We start from the raw sequence: 14000 nt of genomic DNA on the forward strand, positions 1-14000 counted from the left end.
AACTTTTTATTCTTTTACTGATTTTGAAAATGACATTATTCCAAGAGTTAGTATATTCTGATTGATTGGACAAGTATTTAATATATGTAAAAATGTTTAAATTAAAATATTATTTTAATTAAAAACATTAATAACAATAAAGATTTTAAATAATAGGCATTAATTTGAGTTGAGATTTAGCAAGTAAAGTTATGTACTAGAAAATAGTTAAGATTTATCAAGTAAAGTTATGTACTAAGAAATTAAATTGATTCATTGAAAAGTTATAAATAGTAGGTACGAGTTTCTATGTTCATAGTGGAGAAGGAATCTCCTCACCTTTTGGGTGAGAGTTAATGATGATATATGAATCTAATCACATGGTCCCGTCATCAGTAGAGAACAAGAAAATTAGTCCTATATAAGGCTCGATGAAAATTATCTATATTACTATATGCTATTCTAAAACATACATGCCACAAGTATTGCAAAACATTCATTAGAAATAGTACATTCATTAAACTATCATATATAGAGCATCCAACCTTCAATTTAAGTGGGTTGAAATCATTGAAAACTTTCCTATTGGAACTATACCTATGGTGTAAGTACATATGGTTGAGTTGAAAGTGTGGAGAGAGAGAGAGAGAGAGAGAGAGAGAGAGAGAGATTTTCCTAAAATCCCTCTTACTTAAAAAATAAAAAATAAAAAATAAAAAAAAAATAAAAAAGAGTTTAAAGAGGAAAGTGGGATATTGTCTGCCAATTATGATTTCCTATTTTATTGGACAGTTGTGTTCGAAGAAACATTATTGATTAATTTCATAAATTTTTACATTCTTCAATTATTATTATTATTATTATTTTTTTTTTGTAAAAATTAAAGTTCCTTCTAAGTATCATCATATTAATGCTTCATTATTGGCCTCTTGGTGGTATATGATTTAGCCCACATCTATCTATCTAGTCGTCAAATTTTAATCAAATTATAGATGGTAAGTGATACCTAAATGAATCAAAGCTTTAAAAATTTATGAAAATATCATCAGATGGAAAAAATATCAAATGACATATTTTGTAATTTTAATTCATTTTAAGCTAAAGTTATACTATTGAGATGCTTAATTTGGTCCTAACTCAGATACTATCATTTGGCAAATAGTAAAACGTTATTTTACTTTGCTAGGCAAAATAATATCTATATTTTCCCTAAAATTAAATAGATGTGGGTATTCTTTGTGCAAGCAACATTTGGGGCAGATGAAGAGTAATGAAATATTTTCTTAATAAGGGGTGTAGAGGTCATATCATTAGAGGAGAGAGAGGGAGGGAGAGAGAAAATGTGTCAGCACGTTAGGTTCTCTGAGCCACCAGGGGAGAGTATGCTAACACTTTCTCTCTCCTCATCACATAAAATAACCTTGATACCCTCTCTCTCTCTCTCGCTCTCGTGATATAAAATGACATTGATGCCCTCCCTCGTGCGTGAACATGCCTTCACCTTATCGGCGCCCTTCTCTACCCTGTTTGCTCAAAGACTTTATCAAGGGCTCGTTTGATAGCATTTCAAGAAATGCATTTCTGTTGTTTCTAGATACAGAAACGGAACAAAAAACATTTGTTAAACTGTTTCGTTTCACTTGTTTTCAGAAATAGAAATTGAAATTTTAACCTATTTATGGTTCAAGAAATGACGCAGGCAAAACAAGTTCGCCGTTTATGGAAACGACTCGTGGCTATTCTTTTGCTGGTTACCATCAACTTCCAAAAACATACATTACCAAACACCTTCAATTCTGTTTCTGTTTTTAGAAACGAAAATTTATGTTTCTACTGTTTCTGTATATTATCAAATGGCCCAAGAGACCTTGGCTCTTGCCGTAGTCCCACCTTCTCATAACTAGACGAAGATTCCAATCTAACAGTTTTTGTTGTGGGTTCACGTCGCCAGATATAGACTGATTAATTTGCGGGTTATGACGGTCCGACGACTCTGAAGTCTGTGAAGTCTTTACCTGAGGTGATCTCAGAGACTGTGGGAGAGACAGAGAGAGAAGATGAGCTTGGGTTTGGAGGGGAAGAATGTGATACTGGTTCCATACATGAGAGAGCACGCACCCAAGTACCATGAATGGATGCAGGAGCCATCAATGCTTCAAGCTTACGGGTTCGGAGCCACTAACATTGGACCAAGAGTACGATATACAGCTCTCTTGGAACCAGGACCCCAACAGTAATCTTTCTCTTCCCCTTCTTCGTCCACTTTTCGCTGTTCCTCCCCTTTTCATTTTAATTCTTTCTGAACAATGACTTCCGATGTGTTATCCTTACCTCTATGTTTGCAGAACAGACTTTCGTTGTCTTGGATAAGCAATTGGTTGTTGGAGACTTTTTCCATGGAGATCCCCCTGTCGAGGGTCAGTAATTTATCTTCAATCTTCTTGGCGTGCTATCGGTTTTTCTTTGTTGGGCTTTATTTTAATTGGGAAGGTGTTGAATTGATCGTATTCTAATGCTTCTGATATTTGGAACTACACTTTTAGTAGTTTAAGCAGGTCATCCTCGAGGGTTTAAATTGGATATTTGCTGCGCTGGTTTGATCATTGCTCTATTGGATTCCTTTTATTTCTTCTGTGTTTACCGTTGAATTGATGATTGATTTTATGAAGGTTGACTAGTGAATAAAACCGGAAGTGTTTTTTTTCCCCCACTCTTGGGGGGAGGGGGGGTTTTTGAAAGTTCATTGTTTTCATGAAGGGAAAGTAGGATAATTTTCAAATGATGAAACCTGGTGGCTCGATGGAAAGCTGCCCTGTGTGCTTATCTTCTAGGAACCGGAAGAACTTGCCATATGAAAAGACATTCTGGGTGTAGATTCGAGCATGTGTTTTTTTCTGCTGTGATGAATCCACACTGTAGACACTGGTGACAATTACTGTAGTTCTTTTTCACCACCTCTCCCCCCTTTCTTAAATTGTTATGGTCAGAACTTCATCTGGGTTGGAATCCTTTTGAGAGGTCGGCTAGAGATCAGAAATTGTTGAAGAAAGAAAAAGATGTTTCTTTTATCCCCTCAGGCGATCAGAAAATAAAGAAATAGTTGATATATTCAGGATAATTACGTATTTACAAATACACAAACACCGTCTCAATCATCTTATTTCATATTCAATATAGTTTGTGGTTTCTATTAATGGTGCTTCCTGGTATATACTCTGGTCTGACCATATTGAGCTTTTTAAAATAATTACTTTGTCTGTTTATATCTTGAACACTCATATAACTAGAATACTGATATGTACAGGAGAGAGAGGGAGAGAAGATAGGAGAAAGAGAGAAAGTAGAAGAGATAAAGAAGGGAAAATGAGGGGTTTTGGCTAATTAGGAGGCAGTCAGCCTCTTGGCTTTATGGAGGAAGCCTGACCTCTTTTCGCGCAAGAGAGAATGTGGGAACCGATTCATCCAAGTCTGCCCTCTACTTCATATTCATCAATTAAATACACGTACAATTGTTGTTATCACAACTACCAACTTCCCACTCCTATAACTTCTCACACAATTTCTAATAACAATGCATGTGTAGGTAAATCTTTTAGGGGGCAATATGTCAAGGAACAAACAATACATTATACATGTGTAGGTAAATCTTTTAGGGGGCCATATGTCATGGTTAATTTTGGGGATATTTTGGACTTTTTTAGCACTTCTTTTATCCTCTAGAGGGGTGATATCATTCTTTGTTTCAGCTATGGTTGGTGATGTGAATATATACATGATTGACTTGGAAGATACACAACTGGCGGAGATTGAAATAATGATAGCTGAACCTAAGAGGTACCTTCCACTCGAGAAACAATGGATCAAATTTTCCGGCTGTAAATCATAATTTCATCTGTTTCGGTTGGCATGCTTTCATATAAATTAATGTATTTTTGCAATTGCATCTCTGGATTATCTCTGAAATTTTGAATGTTGAATTTTCATATTTTATTCACTCTTTAAAACCACTGTCATATGTCAGCATGGTACTTATATTCTTGAGAACTTGTCTGGTAGCATTCTGCTTCACAAGTCATAAAAGAAAGAAAAATAATGGAAGAGTATTGAAGGGAAAAAAATAATTCTGAATTCCAAAAGGGTGTATGGTTCAACAATTAAGGTAGACAGCTTTTCCTCACTAGTGTAATTGACTTCCTATAAACAATTTATTTAGAAAAGGGATAGTTTTTTACAAGGAGGCAGTAAAATCACTTGAGGTGATTTAACCAGAGTAACAAATTTGTGATCCAACATTTTTCCTTGCCTTTTTTCACCATGTGACAAGAGCACTGGTAAAATGGAATTACTTGTTGGAAGGAGCCTACTGTTTGTTTTCCAGGGTCTAATATTCAGTTCACTAATTGTTGGGGGGGGGGGGGGGGTGTTAGCTTTGTTTCGCTTCTTAGGATAGTTTAACTTATTCAAGTGATCAACTATGAAGAAAATGTAGTCAGAATGAGCTGCTAGAAAGTGAATAAGGTACAAAATATACTAACTTTTGCTACATAAAAGTACCCGACAATTATTTACTCACCTGCATATGAAATAAAAATGGATCAACCCTCTTACATAGTTTTCTTATTAAGATTTTAGGATCTCTATTGATCATTGGTAAAATGTTTTTTCTTTCCTAAATTGATTATCATCATAATCTCTGTTTTTCTTTCTTAAATTGCCTATCATACTAATCTCTATTGACCATTTGGTAATATTTTTTTTCTTTTCTTTTTTAATTGCTTATCATCCTATTCTTGTCAGCAAAGTCATGGCAAAGGGCTTGGAGAGGAATCGATCCTGATGGTGATGACTTTTGCAGTTGAGAATTTTGGGATCCACATATTCCGTGTTAAAATGGGAGAATCAAACACAGCATCCCTCAATCTGTTCCGGAAACTGGTTTCTCTCTCTCTCTGTCTCTCTCTCTTTGTGTGTGTGTGTGTGTGCGCGCGCGTGTGTGCATGCTAGCTTTTAGTCTATCTACCTACATGCATGCTTTGACATTCCCTAGTAGACGAAAATACCTACTAATTTTTATGCTGGTGGACAAAGTGAAGATGCATGTTTGTACTTTATGTATTCATGATTTTCATGTTTTATTAAGTAGTTTTCCCTTCTTTCATACATATACGTCTTCTTGATAATTGAAACTTCATATATGCATGTGCTATGCAGGAATTTGAAGATGCTTCTTATAGTGAAGCCTTCAAATAGGTAAGGATTCTGAGCTTTATCCCTGGGTAGAGCAATAAAAATCATTTGCAATATTTTATTTGGCGTTTGGGTAAAGCATTAGTGAATTTTATGGGTATGTGGAAACCAGCCGTCAGTGTTCATACAAGTGATGCTAAATAAATTCCGGGTTATTGGAGTGATCCTAACCATTTGATTGGTAGAATTTTTTCTAAATTCTTCCCCTTATGTTATCTGATCTGCCTAAGAGAAGGCCAAATTCAGATTGTTCATTGTGGTGTGCTTAGAAGCGTAAACTAGATTTAATCGGCATAATAATATTCTTATTGGCTATATTATTCTCATTTGGACAATTTAGCAGGTGACATTAGAGTGGCCAGTGAGGAAGCCCAAAGCTGAGGAGCTACAGAATCTATATGGTAATCTGATTGTGCATTCACAGCAATCAACACCTGAACTTCGTCAAATCATTTCATTTTATTTTTATCTTTCTTCGACTTATTATCATCACTGGTTTGGTTTGCCTCTCTTCACGTTAAAGCTCTAGAATGGTCCAGTCCTATGTGTTTCCCCTCAAATTCTCTATTGCTAGGATCTTAAACATTGAAAATTTTAACTTAAACCATGTCACATTCACACTTGATGACAAAATACTCTTATAAATGAGTTATAACTTAGTATTTTCTGCTTAATTCCATAAAATTATATTTTCTAAACCTATTGGAACACCACCTTTGGACAGGGTTATTGTTGGTCATCACTTGAATTTGGAAATTGTTAAGATATGAACTGTGGTTAGTCATGGTAGAGAGGGGGGGGGGGGTGTCCCTATTGTGATATGTTTGGTCTTCTATAGTTTTCCTAGTTGGAGTCTAGTTAGATTAAGTTGTGCGTGTGTGTGTTTTGTAACCTACTCAGAGACTGAATCTGATTGGTTATTATTATAAGTAGTTCATTGGTAGACCACAATAGGGATGTTGAACCTTCATGGGTTTAGCTCTCTCTTCTACTTTGCAGGTACTGGTTACAGATCCTGATTTGTTACAGAAATATTCAGCAAGAGTTCTAGGAAGAAATTTTGAAGGAAGGACAGAAGAGTTAGAAGTGGGCAATTACTCCCAAGGGTGGAGGCTTTCCTATGGTTTGTAGACCTGAATAGGTTGCTTAAGTTTGATCATTAATCAAGTCTGTCCAATCTTGGCCCCTACGGTGGCAGGAAAATCAGAGTTGTTGTTGATTTAACATTAGCCCCAATTGTAGTCAATGGGCCCACTACAGCTAAGATTGTCATGTCCTTATTTGCATATGACACTGGAATACTAAGGCCCCTCAGCTTCAATGATGGGTTGTAATTGTTTATTGGTGTTTGGTAAGCAATCATGCTCCCATTTGAGTGGCTGAAAGCAACAATAGCCTGTGACCCATCCGTGCCTGTCCCATTTTGATTGATAGCGCTAGCAATCCATCCCGTATAAGCTTGAATAGGTGTGTACACAATATTGACTCTTTCTGGTAGTTGCAATGTAATCCCAGTGGAGATGTTATTGATGATTGCTGCAGGAACTGGAGATTCTGTTAGTTAAGAAGATGTGCTTGGAGTAATTTTGACCAGCAGATGGAAAGGGCAGAAGGGAGATAAAAAAAATCTGGAAATCAAAAGTTGTCTAAATGCCATATCCTTCAAAATTGGATCTGCTAGAAATTAGTGAGGCTCTTGGCAAAGGAGCACTTATTTACAATTGAAATGAGGTTTTGAACCTTTCGGATTTTATAACGGAGAAAAACAGAGAAACTTGAAATATGTAATTTTTCCTTTGTATCACAAATTGAGAACACCTACAAACATTTATGTTTTTCCTTTTACTAAAGTCTGCTTCTTGGGACAAAACTGTAGTTCAATATTCCAATGGGAATGATTATGGAACAATGAAAATTGGGCTTGCTCTGTAATAGCCAAGGAAACCTGTTCTTAGAGGACAGAAGGAAAGAATATTGGTAATTATGAGAAAAGGAATACGAAGAAGGAAGCAAGACTGGTTCCTTTATGCAACAATGGAAATTGGGCTTGCTCTGAATTGGTCAAGGAAACATGTTATTAGGGGGGGTGGGGGAGGAGAATATTGGTTGATTATTGTATTTTATTTCTTCAAGAGGATGTGGGGTGGTGAAAGGTACTCGACAGACTGAGAAATTGAAGCACCTTTGGATGCCTATAGTCCAGGCCTTCATGGTATGGCTGTGAATAAAGGATATAACAGAGATTGGACTTTAGTAAGTAGTGTTGGGAGGGTAGGATGAAGTTATTACCTGGTCTAGTGTAGCTCCTTTGCATTACAGGAGGAGTTGGAAGTTTTATTTAGGATCTTTTATGTGCTTTTCTTGCTTCTGCTCATTACTAACTTATTCTGTCTTCCCATTCAAGCCGCCCTACTGAGCTGTAAAATACTGGTTACCAGCAACAAAGTAAAAGGTATCTTAGAGAAAATAATCATTAGGTGTTATTGCTTAATTGTGATAAAAGGACAGCATGGAGATCCAAAATGTCTTTTTAAGATTGTCCCTAGTTTAACAAAAAGCATATGTCTTATCTTATATTATCATGGTTCTGTACTCTGTATTTAGCTACTGATAATGGAATCCAGGTTTAAAGGTTCTATTACAGACAAAAAGAAGGGGGGGGGGTGAGTTGGGTCGGTGGGTAATGGAGGATCTTTTTTTTTTTTTTTCACCGTTAAAGGTAGGCAAAGAATTAGATGGAGTAAAAAACAAAGCACAGATTTACTGTAATCCAGACATACCCAGAAGAGTGAGCAAGTTAGAATCTTGGTCTTTACAGTGACAAAAACAAAACAGTAAATATTTGTGTCCAATTTATTTTTTTCCTACTATTTTGAGTATTTAATCATTTAGATTCAACTTTGATGAAATGAGAGTCATATCTTAAATGAGGCAGTACCTGACAATGATAAGTTTATTATGTTTCTGCAGTGGTGGTTGTTGCTTCAAGCATTATCTACAAATGTAATCGCAACAATGAATTCGTTTACGTCGTTTCTTGTAAAACATGAATTGACCTTGTGAAGACCGATGAAGAAATTTTCACTGTTCTTTGTTTGGTGAAGCAGTGGTTTCCTCTAAATGAAAAGAGGGAAAAAAGGGGGAAAAAATGTGAGATGATTCTGTAAAGAGAGAAAGACTGGGGAGGGGAACAGTGGACATGGGTAGGGGGTGGAGAGTGAAAGGATCCTAGGACTTGAAGACCCAATTAAGAGGTTGGGGTAGAACAAATTAAGTATTTTGGACTAGAATTAATTATTAAGTTGTATTTAAAACATGAAATGCAAAAGGTTAAATTAAGCAAAAATGTTGAAGACAACTGCTAGTGCAGTTGGCTGGTACCCTATTAGTAGAGTTCCGCCATTCCAAGAGGTCACAGGCCCTTGGCGTCATTGTTTACTTCAAGGCACTCCCTCTTAATTCCCTCCCCCCCCAAACATACAAACCCATCATATTGAAACGTTTTGAAAGTGAAGAAGAAGGAATGCCTCTCCTTGTTCAATATGACACTATATGATCATCAATCACCCCTTACATGATTGGGCACCAACATTGCCTCTCCATAGAAGAGAGACATGTGCGCACGATTCAGTATAATCAACAAAGAGATGAATCCTTTCCTTCATGAACTAGTGCGACGAGGCGAGCCAGCGAGAAAGGAGCTGAAAACCTCTTACATCGTTATCTAATGTTACTAGTTTGTCCATGCCTCCAAGGCATAAATATCCTAGTAAAAATTTCAATGGGAGATGGGGAACGAGCTGATCTGCACATAGTTTTCTCATATTACAGAGTTGCTCACAACTTGCTATCAGCTCTTTATTGAAAGATTTAACTGTAAATACCCCCCTTGCACCTTGCATTTAGACCCCTCTTCTCCATCATCAAGCAGTCAGCAATTAAATGAATCAAGAACTCAAATTCTTCCCCTTATAGTGGGTTGAGGGCCTTGAGGCCAAAGTTTTCTGGTCTGACAGTATCAGAGAGTATTCCTAAAATAACATGCTTTGCTGCTTGGAAGGGTGATATGGTAATCTTAGGCTGTGTTTAGTATGCATTCTAGGTCGATAATTCATACCAAACAGCAAAGACTTAAATCATATGAATATCTAAAAAATCCCTATAGACTTATTGGACTAAAAAAACTTCTTCCTCAGTTATTTTGCAAGATAGAAATATGTGCAAAAGGTCATTGCCTGGTAGCATATGGTCTTTGCACTAGCGTGTGGGCCAATGAAAGCACGTTGGAGGGGGGCACCAGCATGAATGGAATTTTTTTATTTCACAAGGGTGGGTTGTAATTTGGTGCCCCTATGTCCGGGTGCAAGAGCCATGCTACCATGCCACATTCTTTTCCCTGAAACTATTGAATGGATTCATATTCTGGGGCAAAACTTATCTTTTACCAATAAAATCGAAAAGGCCGGGGAAGACGTTTGACATGCAATTGGTATTAATCTCCCACATATTTTTTTTTTGTTATTTTCGTTCTCCTTTCCTGATCGTGTGGTGTGGGCCTATGTGAATGATACTATTTCTTGCAACACCATTGGTGTAGTATGGCCATATGAGAAATTTCTTCACCACACCCCCGGCCCCCCACCGCCCCCCCCTCCAAAAAAAAAAAAAAAAAAAAAAAGAAAGAAAACACATTAGTTAGTGACATGGGGGATCTTCCCTCAATGGAAAAGAAGGAGGAAGAGTAATAGTGTTGTGTATGCATTGGAGATGTTGAGCATGAATGCACAAACCCGACAAAAAAATAAGGGCATGTAAACAATTACACATAACATGAGGAATTTAAGGGCATTCAAAACAAATATCTTCATCCACATGAAGAATTTAATGTGGTTTGATTTTTTTTTTTTTCTTTCACTAAGGCTCTCTTTGGTTTGATTTCTATTTGTATTTGTTTTACCTATTTTTATTTTTACAATTGTTTGGTATGATTTATTGTACTTATTTTAATTTATTATAAATAAGAATAAATCACAAATTGGTGAAAAGTTATTTGTGATTTGTGGTCTCAAATCATTTAGTTAGATTTGTGCGCTACTTTAATAAGCATGTGCTTTAATTCCTTCAAAATTAAGGGTAAATAGGTAATTTTAACTAATTTTAGATTTTTCAAAGGGAAAATTGCAACGCCACTCCCTGGACTTTTTGGAACACCAAAGACACCCTTTAAAAATTCAAACAATTTCAAATCGGTTTCTACGGTTAGCAAACATAGTTATGTGGTAGAATTTCTCTTACTTTTTTTACCAAAATACCTAAAACACCCCCATATGATTTGAAAGGATAACATTACCCCTCCCCTTTCCCTTCTCCTAAACTCTCACTCTAAATCCCCAAACCGAGAAGGAAGAGAAGAACCTTTCCGTAGCTTTCCTCTGAAACCTGCAACTACCGTGGGCTCCTCTCCCCTCCGGTGTGCGATCGTGCACTAATGTTATTATTTTGGATACCAGGAGGATTGCTGAACTAAAAGAACATGAATGCCAAATTGCAGTTGAAGATGTCATGTACATGCTAATTGTTCACAAGTTCTCTGAGATCAAAGTTATTATGGTTCCAAGGCTCTCTACATGCATCAATAATGGCAGAATAGAGGGGTTACCATCGAAGGACAAGGAGCTCGAGTCCATCTGTACCATTGAAGTCCTGGAGATGGTAAAGGAACATATTTCCACCATACTTGGTTGGAGAGGAAAATCTAATCTCTCTGAAAATTGGACAAATAGGACCACAACCCATTTGTAAAGGCTTCATCTTGGCCAAATCTATGCTGCCTCCGTCATGTATGGCTATTTCCTGAAGTCTGCATGCTTGAGATACAACCTGGATCGGAGTCTAGCTCTGACCAATTATGACTTTTCTCTTGGCCATGGGATCCATGTTCCCATTGCAGAGTTCCAGCACCATAGTTCGGAAAATTTTGTTGCTCTCCGCCGCTCAATTGACACTTGGACCACCTCATTGAGTCATGTATCAGGGAGGCACTCTAGGAAGCACGAGAAGCTGAGATGTTATTTGATGAAATTTGACCCTGAGACACTGCAGAGATGTGCAAAACTAAAATCTCAAGAGGCGGTGAATCTAATTCAGAAGCACAGCTGGGCTCTTTTTGGGTATGAGATGGGAGCCCTTGAGAGTGAGGAGGCTATCAATATCACATTTGCTAGCCTAAAGAGGTTGGTGTTGGAAGCTGTTGCTTTTGGTTACTTCCTCTGGGATGTGGAAGGATATGTTGACAGTGTGTATGGGCTCAAAAGAGCTGATCAAGGAGAATAATTTTATAAAAGTAGGAACTGTGGTGGTGCTTGGGAGTGGCTTCAATCTCCTTATACTATTCAAATTGATTTCTTGACCTGTTGGCTTGAAGGTGCTTCAAGGCGCCTCTCAGCCAACTTACAGTTGACGTAAATATAGAAGCACTACCAAAAACAATTTCTGAGGAACCACTTGGGTGCATCCATGGCTCTTTTATGAGCATTTTGATCCAGTGATGACTCTTTATTTGCTTAGGGTTGTAGAAATTTACCTGCAAATATATAATTTTCTATTTTGAGGAACATCTCCCTCAATAACTTTAGCTTTTAGATATGAGGGAGAGGAGCCCACGATCGCACGCCGGAGGGGAGAGGAGCCCACTGTAGTTGCAGGTTTCAGAGGAAGGCGACGGAAGGGTTCTTCTCTTCCTTCTCGGTTTGGGGATTTAGAGTGAGAGTTTAGAAGAAAGGAAAGGGGAGGGGTGATATTGTCCTTTCAAACCATATGGGGGTGTTTTAGGTATTTTAGAAAAAAAAAAACTAACAGAAATTCTACCACATAACTGTGTTTGCTAATGGCAGGGATTGATTTGAAATTGTTTGAATCTTTAGGGGGTGTCTTTGGTGTTTCGAAAAGTTCAGGAGGTGGCATTGAATAAAGACCAAAGTTCAGGGGGTGACATTGTAATTTTTCCTTTTTCAAATAAAAGTCTATTGCTTTCTCCCTCCCAGCACAAAACAGTTTCACATCTTAAATCTATAGTTACCCAAAGGGGAAAAAGAGTACCCTTGATGCATACGATCCATCCTTGTAATTAGGCCAAAGCCCATGAATTCCAAAATCTGAATTGTGGTCACTCTCTGTACACAACAGAAACACTTTTGAGGGAGTTCTTAACAATGATGTTTGCTTGGGTGTTGCTGGAAAGTGTATTTATAAGGAAAGATTTGATTGGAATATTTTAAGAAATAAGGCATTAACTGTAAAAGGAACCGCATAATTGGGAAAACTTACAGAAATGCATAAATGAGCAAACTCATTCCCATATTTCGTGGGCAGGGTGGTCATTTCAGCCCCTCTATGTTTTTGCTCAACCCCCTTACTCCTAAACGATGCCTTATTTTTTATATTTTAACGCTACTTGCTTGTGCGGGCACTACACGATCACATAGATCAATGGGAGGTCATATGGAGACATCTTCAACGCATGGGGGGCAACACAATCTTTTTGCACCCGCCTGTGTCTACACAGGTTAGGTGTAGACAAGCACAAGCAAGTAGTGTTCTTTTTCTCATAATATATTCTACAAATAGGGATACCAAACTTATATTTAATTATACAATCTATTATATAAATAGTGACCAAACAAATATTATTTGTGGCTCATAATTAATTATAAAAAATGATTTCTAAAAAATATACAATAAATACAAATAGAAATTAAACCAAAGAGAGCCTAAGTTAAGAAAAAAATTCTATACAACTCTCTACCTCACAACTTGATCTTTCTTACTTGTCTTTAGGGTATTTCCCCAAAACACAACATATAAAAGGGAGATATCTCATTTTTTGGTTGCAAGGCCTAGCCAATAAGAGCATGCATGCGCAGGGACATCAACATGAAATGTGAATTTTTCTTTCACAAAGGGTGGGGATTTTGTGCGTACTTTGTGCCTGGGTAATGATTTTTGGTATTGATATTGGAACGGCTATATTGGTCGTATCATATCATTATTGGTTTGAGACCGATCCTAAAACCTGGCTGATTCGGGATCGAGTATCGTATTGATATTAGGGGTAAAATTGTAACAAAAACCTACTTTTTATGACAAGTAAGGGTAATATTGACTGGTACAGACCGATATAGCAAATCCCGTATTGGTATCGGCCAAGATCAGTCTGATACCAATAGCTAAATCCTTGGCCTGGCTGCAGGCGCCAGACAACCAAGCCACATTCTTTATCTCATATAAAACAATTATTAAGAGTTATAATTTTCACATAATTACAATTTTATCCTTATACATGTATAATAGCTGGTCGGGATGGGCCTATCTCAGTTGGGCTTAGCTGGGCTCAGCCAAATTCTAGGGTTTAGCTAGGGCGAACATGGTAAGGTTTATAATTGGACCGCGTTGGTCTCGGGCTGTAATCGGCTGCCATAAACGGGCCTATGGACCTATATCCCCAAACGAGTATTAAACATGCACTAAATGGGCCTTCCCAATGTCGATGCAATAGTCGAAGTACTCAAGCTGGCAAGCTTATTCCATTGAAAGCATAGTTTTGCCTTAAGCATATCCTGCAAAACCACTGTTAATTCACCGCCACAATTACATAAATTTTATTTTGTTCATAGATCAATCTCTTATTCATTTTGAAAATTGAAGCAAACCACTTTACTTTTCAATTTCATTGGTGACAAAATGGAGATTTCAATTAGTATTAAAAGGGATCGGGC

General features: G+C 37.2%; 2 protein-coding genes across 13 annotated transcripts; both read left to right on the forward strand.

Moving 5' to 3' along the window:
• Positions 1 to 1963: 1963 nt before the first annotated feature.
• On the forward strand, positions 1964 to 8329 carry LOC122070498 (N-acetyltransferase 9-like). 12 transcript variants are annotated; one of them, XR_006137806.1, is made up of 8 exons: positions 1964 to 2174; positions 2330 to 2396; positions 3563 to 3619; positions 3726 to 3813; positions 4782 to 4914; positions 5191 to 5229; positions 5567 to 5627; positions 8197 to 8329. XR_006137806.1 is itself a non-coding variant. In XM_042634659.1 (7 exons), exons 1-6 carry the CDS (start codon positions 2037 to 2039, stop codon positions 5227 to 5229), a joined length of 522 nt encoding a protein of 173 aa, XP_042490593.1. In that variant the 5' UTR covers positions 1964 to 2036; the 3' UTR covers positions 5567 to 7158. The 12 variants fall into 12 exon arrangements, 6 of the variants coding, with proteins under 6 accessions (XP_042490593.1, XP_042490592.1, XP_042490589.1 ...); XR_006137802.1 differs by having other exon boundaries at positions 5570 to 5627; XR_006137804.1 differs by lacking the exon at positions 8197 to 8329 and adding an exon at positions 6226 to 7158.
• Positions 8330 to 10473: 2144 nt separating this feature from the next.
• On the forward strand, positions 10474 to 11908 carry LOC122070500 (UV-B-induced protein At3g17800, chloroplastic-like). The gene has a single exon (XM_042634661.1). It carries the CDS (start codon positions 11065 to 11067, stop codon positions 11557 to 11559), a length of 495 nt encoding a protein of 164 aa, XP_042490595.1. The 5' UTR covers positions 10474 to 11064; the 3' UTR covers positions 11560 to 11908.
• The last annotated feature ends 2092 nt before the right edge of the window (positions 11909 to 14000 follow it).

This window comes from Macadamia integrifolia, unplaced genomic scaffold, assembly GCF_013358625.1.
Source record: "Macadamia integrifolia cultivar HAES 741 unplaced genomic scaffold, SCU_Mint_v3 scaffold938, whole genome shotgun sequence".
NCBI lineage: Eukaryota > Viridiplantae > Streptophyta > Magnoliopsida > Proteales > Proteaceae > Macadamia > Macadamia integrifolia.